This window comes from Bufo gargarizans, chromosome 11, assembly GCF_014858855.1.
Source record: "Bufo gargarizans isolate SCDJY-AF-19 chromosome 11, ASM1485885v1, whole genome shotgun sequence".
In the NCBI taxonomy this organism is placed as follows: domain Eukaryota; kingdom Metazoa; phylum Chordata; class Amphibia; order Anura; family Bufonidae; genus Bufo; species Bufo gargarizans.
Genome location: NC_058090.1, coordinates 79,564,092 through 79,580,906, shown reverse-complemented (window position 1 = coordinate 79,580,906; position 16,815 = coordinate 79,564,092). Strand labels below are relative to the sequence as shown.

The following is a 16,815-nucleotide window of genomic DNA, read 5'->3' as shown; positions in this document are numbered from 1 at the left end:
AGCACGGTGGAGCCTTTTAAAACAACTTGCCAATTTTAACTTGACAATTTTCATCAAAGAACTGCAACCTATAGAACTGAGTTCTCAACAACAGTTTTAATTAAATAGTTAAAATTCTAAAATTTTATCTACATAAAATGTTTGGCCAGCAAAGAATTCATTAGTGACTAGATTAATAGAAAATGTAAATTTAACTTGTTATATTTTACCTTTTGGGGAAACTAATGTAAGGATTGGAAACTAAATATATGTCTTTAATATAAGAAATTAGTCAAATTAAATTTTTTACCTAATTTATAGGATATATTCCACAAGAGATATTTTCTTTCTAAATATGGCTGACATAAACCACACAATGGTGACAGAATTTGTGTTAATAGCTTTTGAAGATCTCCATCAGTTTCAGATTTTGCTTTTTATGGTTGTTCTACTCATTTATATTACGTGTATTGGTGGTAACATAATTATTTATTTGCTTATCAAGCTGGATGTTTCTCTCCATACGCCAATGTATTACTTTATAAGTGTATTTGCCATTTTAGAAATTATTTTTGTTTCCATCATTATCCCTAAACTCTTAGACATTCTTATTGCAGGTAGAAACAGGATCAGTTTTGTGGCCTGCTTTCTGCAGTTATATTGTGCTGATACAGCTGGTGGAACACAATGTTACCTCCTCACCGTTATGGCTTTTGATAGACATTTCGCCATAACCAATCCATTACGTTATGTTGGTATAATGAGTCAAGCATGTACTAAACTTGCTGTATTTTCTTGGATTGCTGGTTTAATTACTGCCTTTGTTCTTATAATCTTCACTGCTTCTTTGGATTACTGTGGTCCTAATAAGATCCAGCATTTCTTCTGTGACCTGACACCATTACAGAATTTGGCATGTTCTGATCCACATGTCAGTAATTTGGTTACAAGTGTAGCATGCATCTTTGGTATTCTTTTTCCCTTTGTCATAATTATAGGGCTCTATATACATATTATAATAAAAGTCTTAGAAGTCAAGAGTGTAGATGGCAAACATAAAGCCTTCTCTACCTGCTCTTCCCATCTTGTTGTATCCAGCCTTTTCTTTTGTACAAGTATTACTGTGTATGTCAAACCAAGTGACAGCCAAAATGACAAATTTCTTGCTTTCATATATACAGTTGTGACTCCATTGCTAAATCCATTTATTTACACTTTTAGAAACAGAGCTGTGAAGTGTGCATTCCTAAAAAATTTTGGTAATGTAACCACATTGCTAAAAAAAAATAAAAAAAATAAAAAAAAGGTACATATTATGTCTAATATTGTGACAACTGAATGTTACTAAATCTAAGGACACACTGAGACATGGTTCATTTCAGATTCAAGGTATATAAATTTAATTACCATTTAAAGGGGTTGTCCAGCCATTAATATTGATAACCTATCATCAGGATAGGTTATCAATAGGGATAAGCAAATCAACCTTGGATGAAACATCCGAAGTCGATTTGCATAATACTTTGATTGCTCCGTACAGTATTAGAATGTATTGGCTCCTATGAGCCAAAGTTATTACTTTGCGAAGTCATAATAACTTCATAAATCAATCTACTGTAAAAAACTATTTCCCGAACTCTGGTCGAGTTCCAAGGTACCACTTCCCGAGTTCGGGAAAACATTTTTACAGTAGAAATTGATTTATGAAGTTATTATGCAAAGTCTCGCGAGACTTCGCAAAGGAATAGCTTCGGCTCATAGGAGCAAATACATACTAATACCTTACAGAGCGCTCCGTACAGTATTCAAACAAAGTATTATGCAAATTGACTTCAGATGTTTCATCTGAAGTTGATTCGCTCAATCCTAGTTAGAAATATCAGATAAGCAAAGGTCCGAAACCAGGGACCCCCACAGATCTGCTGTTTAAAGAAAAGGTGGTGCTAAATGCGAGCGCTGATTTCTGTTCATTAGACTGCACTTCGCCTCGTGTGAATGGAGCAGGTACTTACATAACTTACTTACTTACTTAGCATAGGTAATTACCCTATGACGTGTAGTGTAAAGACCAGGAAGCAGCGCTCCTCGTCTCACAGCTGATTGGTGGGGTCCTGGGTGTCGGACCTCTGCCAATCAGATATTGATGACCTATCCTCACTATAGGTCACCAATATCAATGGCTAGACAACCCCTTTAACTGACTACCTCTATCGATTGGGCTATTATGTAGTGTTATTACATTTATGTCCAAGTTAAATGTGGACATGGTCTTCTCAACCTACTGTGGAGTGGGTGTAAAGATGATTTATTTACCTATAGTACTGGGGAGCTGGATATAGAGCTGTTCTTGACAACCCACAATGGAGTTTAATATAATGATGGCCTGAAAACCTGCAGTGGAGCAGGCTATAGTGCGTGTTTCACAACCTACTGTTCTAATTATTTAGGTATAGACATTGCCTCACATCCTTCTATATCGTTGGATATAGAGTTTTTTTTTACCACAATCTACTGTGGCTTTAGCTATAGACATGGTCTCACAACCTACAACAGAGTTCATTGTAGAAATAATTATCACAACTTAATATATATTTGGATATAGTGATGACCACTTACCATGGAATTGGATGTCCAGTTGTCATTTTCAATGCAGTTTGGTTTAGAGATGGTATTCTTAACCTACCATGGAGTTTAGTATAAAGAAGGCTATTTCAGACTCCATTAATTAAAAAGCACCTTCGCAAATCATGCGGTGGTTGATACGAGTTTCAGATTTCTCACTATTCTTACAGTGCTTAGTGATGAGTGGCATAGGCAATATTTGAATTTGCTATATTTCGCAAATTTTTGGCCGAATATTCGCCATAAATTAGCAAATTCTATAATTTGCGATCTCCCGTCATCGTTTACTTTATTGCGAAAATTGCCAATGTTAATATTCACGATAAATTCGCCATAAATATTCGCGAATATGAATATATAGCACTATTTTCTAAATATTTGTGAATTCTCGAAGTGGCGATATTCACGATTAAAATTTGTGATTCAAATATTCGCGCTCAACACTATGCAGAAGCCCCAAATTCCTTTTGTTGGACATTAGTAATATTACTGGAAATGTTGAGAGACATTACAAGAAAAATTCTATCAGAAACATAATAATTCAACATGTCAACGAAATGTAGTTGACTTACTTACAAAGTGTTGTTTTTCTAATCTTAAGACAGTTTAGCTAGCCATGTACATAAGACAGCTGTTTGCAAAATATTAGCTTTTTTCCCTCATACACATGAAGGCTTGGCTTGGCGCGATGGAAAAAAAAATACTCAAATTGTTGGCTTTTGGTCACCCCACCCCATAAATAAAATTAATAAAGAGAAATCCCAAAATTGTCATTACCTCAATATGATCAAAAAATGACAATTCACCTCACATAAAACAAGTGTTTACACAAATTATGACCTGTTTTTAAAGCTTTGCATTTTAGCTTTTCAAAGCTAAAACATTATAAAAGCTCATTTCAAATCACTGCAATTATTCTAACCCACAGAATAAGGTTGCCATATAAGTTGTACTGCAAACTGAATGCAGTAGAAACAAAACCCGAAAAACGTTGATGACGTTGCTTTTTATTCAGGTTTACACCACAAAGATGTTTTTTCCTGTTTTTCATACAAAATTACAATAAATTTAAAGATTGAAATAAATAAACTTGCCCACAAAAAACAAGTCTTCATACAACCATCTGAATTGAAAAGTGAAAAACTTATGGCTCTCGAAGGCAGGTAGAAAAATAATATGAAAATTTACAAAGTAAAAATGCGAAAAATTTGCTTGATCCTGATGGGGTTAAAGGGATGATTCTACTTAGTACATTTTGGTCACAATTTTTTGTTTCATTATACTGGAGGAAAAAGGAGTAAGTATCAGGTCTTACAAAGATGAATGAGGTAAAAAATAGAAATGAGCAAAAATGGAGCTAGATTTGGAGGTGACCAGCCTGTTGGATAGTGGAAAGGATTACATTGAACTGTAAGAAGACAAATACATAGCTATATACAGTATGTAATGATTGTGACTCCAAAACAACCTTCAGGCCCCATTAAAAATAAATAAATAATATCAATACAAAAATATTCATGTATTTACATCTTCAGAGGATCATTATAGATGCAATAACTGCCCCTGATTTCATTTGAGAAAGAACTTTACTTTTAATATACAATAATCTAAAGGACTTCCATGATATTATATTCTCACAATATAATATTGAAATATCTGTAAAATGTATTACATCTGCTATCTAAATACTAAATAAAATATAAAATAATAAAATCACTCATTGCCATTAAAGTGTTCACATGCTATATTGCAACTTTGGTCCATTGGTTGCCATATTAAGAAGCCATGCTCACCTAGAAGTCTTTCCTCTAGAACAGAGATCAGCATCCTCTGGCACTCCAGCTGTTTTGAAGCTACAACTCCCAGAATCCTCCTATCACTTTCATACGAGTTACAAAAATATTAAATGTGCATGGTGGGACTTGTAGTTTCACAGTAGCTGGAGTGCCGAAGGTTGCTGCTCCCTGCTCTAGGAGACAGTACTTCTGTAATATTGTGTGACATGCAGAAACACCAAGTGTAGTGGCTCTGAAGGACAGCTGCAGTGGTCTGGTTGGATGATACAGTTGTCATTTAGAGAAGAGTGGATCTACTTGAAGCAGCTCACTTCAGAAAGCAGAGAGCTCTTCCTCCTAGGCACTAGAATCAGTGCTGGCAGAATAATTTTTCAGATTCTCACTACTCATAATGAAAAAATATCTGCAAAAGATATGTGTGTCTTGTTCTTCCTGGCTCCTACCCAGATCTGTCAGTAGTTTTGCATAGTCAAAACTGCTGACAGAATCCCTTTGTTTGTCAGCTACTTTGGCTGCTTATCTTACACTCCCTTTGCCTTTCTTCACAGGTCCTCTCTGTGGCAAATTATAGGAAGGCTTCTTGCTCAACCCATTACTCTGTGGCATAGTCTGCACCTGCAAATTGACATATAGTCTTTATTTCTCTCTACAGCCTGGCCTCATTAAGCATATTGTTCTTGAAATTATGGCTCACGGTGGTGCATAGGAACCACTATGGATTATAGCCTGTCATGAAGCCACTGAACCTGATTGATTTTTGCATGGTATTGGTAAACTGGAACCTGCTGCGCGATTTCTCCAGCTCTGTAACCGCTGACATAGGCCCAACGCTCTTTTTTCTTCTAAATGCAGTGGCACATGTACAGCTCCACCTACATGATGTGCCACTACAGGGTTTCCCAGTACTGAAGACCTTGCATGATGTCACTATGATGCATGATGATGCCCACCATGATACATGTGTCACTGAGGCCAACATCTACTGATTCCCCCTTGAACTGCCACCAGACTGAGTGCAAGTAGCTTAATAAAAACAAAGTTACTTATATATCAAAATAAAGGATCAGTAAAGTATTGTATATTCCATTTCTCACAAATCATATATATGTAATCGATACTCTACATTGACAGTTTTAGCACTTTATATATCTCTGTAGTGCCACAAACAGCAAGAAAAGTCAATTCATAAGGCACTGCCATATGTAATGTGGTCAAATCATGGGCCCCAAAGAGCTCGAGGTGGCCTATTTGGTACCTTCAACATGCCTGGACAGCCCTAGGAGGGGAATCAAAATGACTCAGCAACACTTACAACTACAAAAATAAACAAACACTCATAGTTGTGTGGATAATGGGAGAGGTGCTGTATCTGATCACAGCAGCAAATTAAGAGTAGAGATAATACATGAATAGAAGAGATTAAAGGCCCCCATAGAAAGTTTTTCCCCCCAACATGCTGCTTTTAGTGGACACGGTGGACCACCTTATGTGCGTGTGGTGCTCTACACTCCCCCATCTGATGATGACAGGGGAGAGAAGAATAAAAAAAAAATTTACCCAATCTTTTTGTTCATTCAGCAGAAAAGCCACTATCAGAGGTGTCAGGCATTAGCTTTCTTCTCTCTAAACATGGTCCCTTTATTTTGACGCTGCTAAATATTGTCATGAAGTGGGTGTGAACCCACTGAGTCAATGAAAAGATTTGGATTTGAGTTACTTTGCTATACATAGATATGGACTCCGGTGCAGGGGAACAACCAAGCCAAAACCTCTTAAAGCAGTCAATTGAACCACCCGAGAAAAGAGACACTGAGATGTAACACCTAGGGGACAGACAAACTTGTAGTCAGTGGATGAGGTAAGGTCAGGGCAGGCAGGCTACATGCAATTCAATAAACAGTCCAAAAGGTTGGAACAGGCAGCACAGGATTAGTATGAGGTCAGACAACCGAGGGTCAAATCAGGTAGATAGGCAGAGGTTGAGCACAAGAAGTTAAAATGGTATAGTAGCACACCTTTGCAGGGACAGTAAAGCTAGAGAACCTATTGCTCAGGCACCCTCTCATAGAGGAAGGAATTTTAAATACCCAGGGAAGGCTAGCCAAGAGCAGAAATCATAACAGTAAGGAACAGGAAGGTTGCAGAAAGGCAGAGAGCTGTGAGTAATGCCACCAGTACTCTGGTACCAGACAAAATATGTTAGTGGGCACGGCCCACCAGACCAAGAAGGCTGTTGGACAGGAGAGCAACTGATATGAATGAGCACCTGTACAACAACTCTATGGTATTAATCTGCTATTGAAACTTTAGGTGGGAAGTGAAAGGTTAACAAGATCCACTAGAATTTTTATTTTATTTTTTTCTTTCCAATTGAAAAGGGATTTACTTTACTGAGGTCTAGAAATCTGATCCCTTGGTATTGAGCTATTGGTCAGAGCATACAGTATATATACATCAAAGGTATATTTTTTATATTTTCAAAGAGAAAGGTACATGAGCTTGTCAGAATTGTAAGTATGAATAGGACAGCAATCATAAGCTACAAAACAATCTACAGTTATGGCCAAAAGTTTTGAGAATTACATAAATATTGGAAATTGGAAAAGTTGCTGCTTAAGTTTTTATAATAGCAATTTGCATATACTCCAGAATGTTATGAAGAGTGATCAGATGAATTGCATAGTCCTTCTTTGCCATGAAAATTAACTTAATCCCAAAAAAAACTTTCCACTGCATTTCATTGCTGTCATTAAAGGACCTGCTGAGATCATTTCAGTAATCATCTTGTTAACTCAGGTGAGTATGCTGACGAGCACAAGGCTGGAGATCATTATGTCAGGCTGATTGGGTTAAAATGGCAGACGACCTTTTAAAAGGAGGGTGATGCTTGAAATCAATGTTCTTCCATTGTTAACCATGGTGACCTGCAAAGAAACGCGTGCAGCCATCATTGCGTTGCATAAAAATGGCTTACAGGGAAGGATATTGTGGCTCCTAAGATTGCACTTCAATCAACAATTTATAGGATCATCAAGAACTTCAAGGAAAGAGGTTCAATTCTTGTTAACCACTTTAACCCCGCTAGCTGAAACCCCCTTAATGACCAGACCACTTTTTACACTTCTGCACTACACTACTTTCACAGTTTATTACTCGGTCATGCAACTTACCACTCAAATGAATTTTACCTCCTTTTCTTCTCACTAATAGAGCTTTCATTTGGTGGTATTTCATTGCTGCTGACATTTTTACTTTTTTTGTTATTAATTGAAATTTAACAATTTTTTTGCAAAAAAATGACATTTTTCACTTTAAGCTATAAAATTTTGCAAAAAAAACCGACATCCATATATAAATTTTTCGCTAAATTTATTGTTCTACATGTCTTTGATTAAAAAAACAAATGTTTGGGCAAAAAAAAAATGGTTTGGGTAAAAGTTATAGCGTTTACAAACTATGGTACAAAAATGTGAATTTCCACTTTTTGAAGCAGCTCTGACTTTCTGAGCACCTGTCATGTTTCCTGAGGTTCTACAATGCCCAGACAGTAGAAAACCCCCACAAATGACCCCATTTCGGAAAGTAGACACCCTAAGGTATTCGCTGACGGGCATAGTGAGTTCATAGAACTTTTTATTTTTTGTCAAAAGTTAGCGGAAAATGATGATTTATTATTTTTTTCTTACAAAGTCTCATATTCCACTAACTTGCGACAAAAAATAAAAAACTCTAGGAACTCGCCATGCCCCTCATGGAATACCTTGGGGTGTCTTCTTTCCAAAATGGGGTCACTTGTGGCGTAGTTATACTGCCCTGGCATTCTAGGGGCCCATATGTGTGAGAAGTAGTTTGCAATCAAAATCTGTAAAAAATGACCGGTGAAATCTGTAAGGTGCACTTTGGAATGTGGGTCCCTTTGCCCACCCAGGCTGCAAAAAAGTGTCACACATCTGGTATCGCCGTACTCAGGAGAAGTTGGAGAATGTGTTTTGGGGTGTCATTAAACATATACCCATGCTGGGTGAGATAAATATCTTGGTCAAATGCCAACTTTGTATAAAAGAATTGGAAAAGTTGTCTTTTGCCAAGATATTTCTCTCACCCAGCATGGTTATATGTAAAATGACACCCCAAAACACATTCCCCAACTTCTCCTGAGTACGGCGATACCACATGTGTGACACTTTTTTGCAGCCAAGGTGGGCAAAGGGGCACATATTCCAAAGTGCACCTTTCGGATTTTGCAGGCCATTTTTTACACATTTTGATTGCAAAGTACTTCTCACACATTTGGGCCCCTAAATTGCCAGGGCAGTATAACTACGCCACAAGTGACCCCATTTTGGAAAGAAGACACCCCAAGGTATTCCGTGAGGGGCATGGCGAGTTCCTAGAATTTTTTATTTTTTGTCACAAGTTAGTGGAAAATGATGATTTATTATTATTTTTTTCCTTACAAAGTCTCATATTCCACTAACTTGCGACAAAAAATAAAAAATTCTAGGAACTCACCATGCCCCTCACAGAATACCTTGGGGTGTCTTCTTTCCAAAATGGGGTCACTTGTGGCGTAGTTATACTGCCCTGGCATTCTAGGGGCCCAGATGTGTGAGAAGAAGTTTGCGAACAAAATCTGTAAAAAAAGTGACCGGTGAAATCCGAAAGGTGCACTTTGGAATGTGTGCCCCTTTGCCCACCTAGGCTGCAAAAAATTGTCACACATCTGGTATCGCCGTACTCAGGAGAAGTTGGGGAATGTGTTTTGGGATGTCATTTTACATATACCCATGCTGGGTGAGAGAAATATCTTGGCAAAAGACAACTTTTCCAATTTTTTTATACAAAGTTGGCATTTGACCAAGATATTTATCTCACCCAGCATGGGTATATGTAAAATGACACCCCAAAACACATTCCCCAACTTCTCCTGAGTACGTCGATACCACATGTGTGACACTTTTTTGCAGCCTAGATGCGCAAAGCGGCCCAAATTCCTTTTAGGGGGGCATTTTTAGACATTTGTATCCCAGACTTCTTCTCACGCTTTCGGGCCCCTAAAAAGCCAGGGCAGTATAAATACCCCACATGTGACCCCATTTTGGAAAGAAAACACCCGAAGGTATTCCGTGAGAGGCGAGTTCCTAGATTATTATTTTTTTTGGCACAAGTTAGCGGAAATTGATTTTTTTTTAATTTTCTCACAAAGTCTCCCTTTCCGCTAACTTGGGACAAAAATTTCAATCTTTCATGGACTCAATATGCCCCTCATGGAATACCTTGGGGTGTCTTCTTTCCGAAATGGGGTCACATGTGGGGTATTTATACTACCCTGGCATTTTAGGGGCCCTAAAGCGTCAGAAGAAGTCTGAAAAAAATGTCTGAATGGAGCCTTACAGGGGGTGATCAATGACAGGGGGGTGATCAGGGAGTCTATATGGGGTGATCACCCCCCTGTCATTGATCACCCCCCTGTAAGGCTCCAATCAGACGTCTGTGTGATTTTTACGGATCCACGGATACATGGATCGGATCCGCAAAACGCATACGGACGTCTAAATGGAGCCTTACAGGGGGGTGATCAATGACAGGGGGGTGATCACCCATATAGACTCCCTGATCACCCCCTGTCATTGATCACCCCCCTGTAAGGCTCCATTCAGACGTCCGTATGCGTTTTGCGGATCCGATCCATGTATCCGTGGATCCGTAAAAATCACACAGACGTCTGAATGGAGCCTTACAGGGGGGTGATCAGGGAGTCTATATGGGGTGATCACCCCCCTGTCATTGATCACCCCCCGGTAAGGCTCCAATCAGACGTCTGTGTGATTTTTACGGATCCACGGATACATGGATTGGATCCGCAAAACGCATACGGACGTCTGAATGGAGCCTTACAGGGGGGTGATCAATGACAGGGGGGTGATCACCCATATAGACTCCCTGATCACCCCCCTGTCATTGATCACCCCCCTGTAAGGCTCCAATCAGACGTCTGTGTGATTTTTACGGATCCACGGATACATGGATCGGATCCGCAAAACACATACGGACGTCTGAATGGAGCCTTACAGGGGGGTGATCAAAGACAGGGGGGTGATCACCCATATAGACTCCCTGATCACCCCCCTGTCATTGATCCCCCCCCTGTAAGGCTCCATTCAGACGTCCGTATGATTTTTTACGGATCTACGGATACATGGATCGGATCCGCAAAACACATACGGACGTCTGAATGGAGCCTTACAGGGGGGTGATCAGGGAGTCTATATGGGTGATCACCCCCTTGTCATTGATCACCCACCTGTAAGGCTCCATTCAGACGTCCGTATGTGTTTTGCGGATCCGATCCATGTATCAGTTGATCCGTAAAAATCATACGGACGTCTGAATGGAGCCTTACAGGGAGGTGATCAATGACAGGGGGGTGATCAGGGAGTCTATATGCGTGATTACCCCCTTGTCATTGATCACTCACCTGTAAGGCTCCATTCAGACGTCCGTATGTGTTTTGCGGATCCGATCCATGTATCAGTGGATCCATAAAAATCATATGGACGTCTGAATGGAGCCTTACAGGGGGGTGATCAATGACAGGGAAGTGATCAGGAAGTCTATATGGGTGATCACCCCCTTGTCATTGATCACCCACCTGTAAGGCTCCATTCAGACGTCCGTATATGTTTTGCAGATCCGATCCATGTATCAGTGGATCCATAAAAATCATACGGATGTCTGAATGGAGCCTTACAGGGGGGTGATCAATGACAGGGGGGTGATTAATGACAGGGGGGTGATCAGGAAGTCTATATGGGTGATCACCCCCTTGTCATTGATCACCCACCTGTAAGGCTCCATTCAGACGTCCGTATGTGTTTTGCGGATCCGATCCATGTATCAGTGGATCCGTAAAAATCATACGGACGTCTGAATGAAGCCTTACAGGGGGGTGATCAATGACAGGGGGGTGATCAGGGAGTCTATATGGGGTGATCATGGGTGATCAGGGGTTCATAAGGGGTTAATAAGTGACAGGGGGGGTGTAGTGTAGTGTAGTGGTGTTTTCTGGTACTTTACTGAGCTGCCTGTGTCCTCTGGTGGTCGATCCAAACAAAAGGGACCACCAGAGGACCAGGTAGCAGGTATATTAGACGCTGTTAGGGGTTAGCGTCTAATATACCTGTTAGGGGTTAAAAAAATCACATCTCCAGCCTGCCAGCGAACGATCGCCGCTGGCAGGCTGGAGATCCACTCGCTTACCTTCTGATCCTGTGAACGCGCGCGCCTGTGTGCGCGCGTTCACAGGAAATCACGGCTCTCGTGAGATGACGCATATATGCGTGACTCTGCGCAGAGCTGCCACCTCCGGAACGCGAATCTGCGGTGGTTAAGAAGGCTTCAGGGCGTCCAAGAAAGTCCAGCAAGCGCCAGGATCGTCTCTTAAAGAGGATTCAGCTGCGGGATCAGAGTGCCACCAGTGCAGAGCTTGCTCAGGAATGGCAGCAGGCAGGTGTGAGCACATCTGCACGTACAGTGAGGCGAAGACTTTTGGAAGATGGCCCGGTGTCAAGAAGAGCAGCAAAGAAGCCACTTCTCTCCAAAAAAAACATCAGGGACAGCTTGATCTTCTGCAGAAAATATGGTGAATGGACTGCTGAGGACTGGGGCAAAGTCATATTCTCCGATGAAGCCCCTTTCCGATTGTTTGGGGCATCAGGAAAAAGTCTTGTCCAGAGAAGAAAAGGTGAGCGCTACCATCAGTCCTGTGTCATGCCAACAGTAAAGCATCCTGAGACCATTCATGTGTGGGGTTGCTTCTCATCCAAGGGAGTGGGCTCACTCACAATTTTGCCCAAAAACACAGCCATGAATAAAGAATGGTACCAAAAAACCCTCCAACAGCAACTTCTTCCAACAATCCAACAACAGTTTGGTGAAGAACAATGCATTTTCCAGCACGATGGAGCACCGTGCCACAAGGCAAAAGTGATAACTAAGTGGCTTGGGGACCAAAACGTTGACATTTTGGGTCCATGGCTTGGAAACTCCCCAGATCTTAATCCCATTGAGAACTTGTAGTCAATCCTCAAGAGGCGGGGTGGCAAACAAAAACCCACTAATTCTGACAAACTCCAAGAAGTGATTATGAAAGAATGGGTTGCTGTTAGGGAAGAGCGAACCCGAACTGTATAGTTCGGGTTCGTACCGAATTTTGGGGTGTCCGTGACACGGACCCGAACCCGAACATTTTCGTAAAAGTCTGCGTTCGGGTTCGGTGTTCGTCGCTTTCTTGGCGCTTTTTGAAAGGCTGCAAAGCAGCCAATCAACAAGCGTCATACTACTTGCCCCAAGAGGCCATCACAGCCATGCCTACTATTGGCATGGCTGTGATTGGCCAGTGCAGCATGTGACCCAGCCTCTATTTAAGCTGGAGTCACGTAGCGCCGCACGTCACTCTGCTCTGAACAGTGTAGGGAGAGGTTGCAGCTGCGACTGTTAGGGCGAGATTAGGCAGTGATTAACTCCTCCAAAACACTTAAGTCAGTGATCGATCTACAGCTGTGGATCATTGAACTGCTGCTATTCAATTGCTCACCGTTTTTAGGCTGCCCAAAGCGGTTTTCAGTCACTTTTTTCTGAGGTGATCGGCGGCCATTTTGTGTCTTGTGGTGCGCCAGCACAAGCTGCCACCAAGTACATTTAACCATCAATAGTGTGGTTATTTTTTGGCTATATCTTACATCAGGGGCAAGCTGTCACCAAGTGCATTTAACCATCAATAGTGTGGTTATTTTTGGGCTATATCCTACATCGGGGCAAGCTGTCACCAAGTGCATTTAACCATCAATAGTGTGGTTATTTTTTGGCTATATCCTACATCAGGGGCAAGCTGTCACCAAGTGCATTTAACCATCAATAGTGTGGTTATTTTTTGGCTATATCCTACATCAGGGGCAAGCTGTCACCAAGTGCATTTAACCATCAATAGTGTGGTTATTTTTTGGCTATATCCTACATCAGGGGCAAGCTGTCACCAAATGCATTTAACCATCAATAGTGTGGTTATTTTTTGGCTATATCCTACATCAGGGGCAAGCTGTCACCAAGTGCATTAAACCATCAATAGTGTGGTTCGTTTTTGGCTATATCCTACATCAGGGGCAAGCTGTCACCAAGTGCATTTAACCATCAATAGTGTGGTTCTTTTTTGGCTATATCCTACATTAGGGGCTTGGCTGTGCTTGCTATTTTATTGAGGGGTGAAATACAATTGCCAAAATAGCAGTACCCTAAATCTGGTGTTTCAGCTGTGGCCAGCCAATTGTAATACTGTCTGCTGTCTGGCAAAGGATATATTTTTGTTCAGGGTTGAAATACAATTCCCAACTTAGCAATTTCCTAAATTAGTGGTTTCTGCTGTATCAGGCCTACTTTAAATCTATCCCTAAAAGGGTATATTAGATTCAAGGTGCAGATAGGGTCATTCTCAATAACTTCACACACACGCTACTGTGCAATTCCAAGTCTAATTCTGTCTGTAAACGTATACCTGTCACCCAGCGCCTAAATAATACGCCTCAAATTTATATTCAGCTAAATCTGTGGTTATTGCTGTAGCTGGTCAAGTTATTTTGTGTCCGTCAAAGCACAGTTTTTGTTCTGGGTTGAAATACAATTCCCAACTTAGCAATTTCCTAAATTAGTGGTTTCTGCTGTATCAGGCCTACTGTAAATCTATCCATAAAAGGGTATATTAGATTCAAGGTGCAGATAGGGTCATTCTCAATAACTTCACACACACGCTACTGTGCAATTCCAAGTCTAATTCTGTCTGTAAACGTATACCTGTCACCCAGCGCCTAAATAATAGGCCTCAAATTTATATTCAGCTAAATCTGTGGTTATTGCTGTAGCTGGTCAAGTTATTTTGTGTCCGTCAAAGCACAGTTTTTGTTCAGGGTTGAAATACAATTCCCAACTTAGCAATTTCCTAAATTAGTGGTTTCTGCTGTATCAGGCCTACTGTAAATCTATCCATAAAAGGGTATATTAGATTCAAGGTGCAGATAGGGTCATTCTCAATAACTTCACACACACGCTACTGTGCAATTCCAAGTCTAATTCTGTCTGTAAACGTATACCTGTCACCCAGCGCCTAAATAATAGGCCTCAAATTTATATTCAGCTAAATCTGTGGTTATTGCTGTAGCTGGTCAAGTTATTTTGTGTCCGTCAAAGCACAGTTTTTGTTCAGGGTTGAAATACAATTCCCAACTTAGCAATTTCCTAAATTAGTGGTTTCTGCTGTATCAGGCCTACTGTAAATCTATCCATAAAAGGGTATATTAGATTCAAGGTGCAGATAGGGTCATTCTCAATAACTTCACACACACGCTACTGTGCAATTCCAAATCTAATTCTGTCTGTAAACGTATACCTGTCACCCAGCGCCTAAATAATAGGCCTCAAATTTATATTCAGCTAAATCTGTGGTTATTGCTGTAGCTGGTCAAGTTATTTTGTGTCCGTCAAAGCACAGTTTTTGTTCTGGGTTGAAATACAATTCCCAACTTAGCAATTTCCTAAATTAGTGGTTTCTGTACAAAAATTCCCAGCACCAATACCTTTGACCCATGGGTAGAGAAAGGTATTGGGCTGCCCTTTGTCTCACAGGACTCCTCATTATCCCAACACTGGTGTCTGAACACCCTACCTTCAGAGGAGCGTGTCCTCTGCTACACATCCCTCTGCACCGACAGATAAGGATGGCCTCCCTACTAGGTTAGGATAACTGGAGTTCTGTGGACAAAGCACCATCTTGATGGCACCGCATCCCTGTCCACTCATGTGTACCCAGGCTGACCTCCCCCTGTGATCCCATCTTGTGGAGTCCTGCAGAACCAACGGCATAGGCATGCCCCGGCTCCTCAGGACCCCACAACACAAGAACACAGTCCACCCTCTGCTGCCAAACACTCTGCGTCCAATCCCTATCAGAGCTGTGCTACCTGCTCGGACTAGAATTAAGTGCGCAGCACAACATTACACCAATGTTGTCTGTCCGCCCCAGTCCCCAGCGCAACACAGCCTTACCGAAAACCTTGAGCACAACAGTGTTATCTGTATCGATCCGAGACCCTGGTTGCCCAGAATAATATCACATCATCCTTTGTGTGCTGCATGAAGAAGGTCCTTATGCCTTCTCCCGACCAGCAGGATTTCCCGTGTGATATTATCTGCTCGCGACCCTATACGTTCTCGATCCACAGTATAACACTGCTCCGCTCCAAGGGGACACAGAATGAAACAAGACAGCAGACGGGACATTACAACACTACATAAATCAGCCTGGTGGAACACACTCATAGACAAGGACCACCATCAACATCAAAGAGAACGTTACAATGGACAACAAAAACACACAACATGGACATGTATAGGGAACAAACGGTGTAACAAATAGTACAGGGGTGTCAAATGTTGCCTAGCCTAGCTTGGCCACTCTGGCCCCTCAGCAGCTGATGAGGCATGTATCGCCGAGAGGTAACCCCTTTATGGCCAAACTGACTAGATCCCGCTGCACGATTTGTTACCTGAATCCCATCACTGGACACATTGCAATTACTTGCACAAGGGCAATTCCTTGCAATGTGTCCTTTGTTCCCACACCTGAAGCACCTGATTGGGTTTACTGTCCTGTGTGTTTTGCAGTGCTTCGCTATATGACCCAAGCCACCACAAGCAAAGCATTTTATGTTTGCCTGGTGTGGCCTAGGTCCGTCCACACTGCAACCGCGCTCCCTGAATTGTTCCATCTTCAGGGAGGCACTTTTCACGATGTTTCTTTTCCCCAAAGTCAGGGAGAAATCTCTGTTAGTCTGGACAGGCTTGGTCTGGTGATTTGGCCTGTCACAGAATACTCTCCCCCCTATTTGCCCTGTATAGGGCAAAGTTTTGGGATATTCCGACCCTGACTTTATGGGAAAAGAAAGGGCCGGCACCAACTTGGTGATGACCTGTTGCATGCCCGAAATTATCTGGGAGCTTACAACAACCTGAGCCTTCAATTTGGCTACCGTCACATTAGTAGAGGCAGTCCGCTCCTTGAAGGCCTTGACCTCAGTATAAGACTGGGTCAACTTAGCCTCAATTTCCTCCTTCTGCTTCTGCATTTCCACTAATTGTGACTGTATTCGAGCCACCTGCGCATCTCGGTCAACAGTAGACTGCACATTCTCCGCCAGCTGTGCCCGCAATGCCGAAACCTGGTCGGAACTATTGGCTAAGCACTGGCAGTGAACAGCCGGAGGAATTGTCTCTGTTGACTGAGACACCAGCGCCACTTCCTTTGGCTTACAGATGCTAGCCTCAAATGTATGAACGAGTTTGGCCAGCATCCGAAGCCGTTTAGTGGCCT

The 16,815-nt window shown here is 41.6% G+C and overlaps 1 protein-coding gene across 1 annotated transcript; it reads left to right on the top strand.

Moving 5' to 3' along the window:
* Nucleotides 1–334: 334 nt before the first annotated feature.
* On the top strand, nt 335–6,217 carry LOC122921332 (olfactory receptor 6N1-like). The gene is made up of 2 exons (XM_044271309.1): nt 335–1,238; nt 6,129–6,217. Exons 1-2 carry the CDS (start codon nt 335–337, stop codon nt 6,215–6,217), a joined length of 993 nt encoding a protein of 330 aa, XP_044127244.1.
* The last annotated feature ends 10,598 nt before the right edge of the window (nt 6,218–16,815 follow it).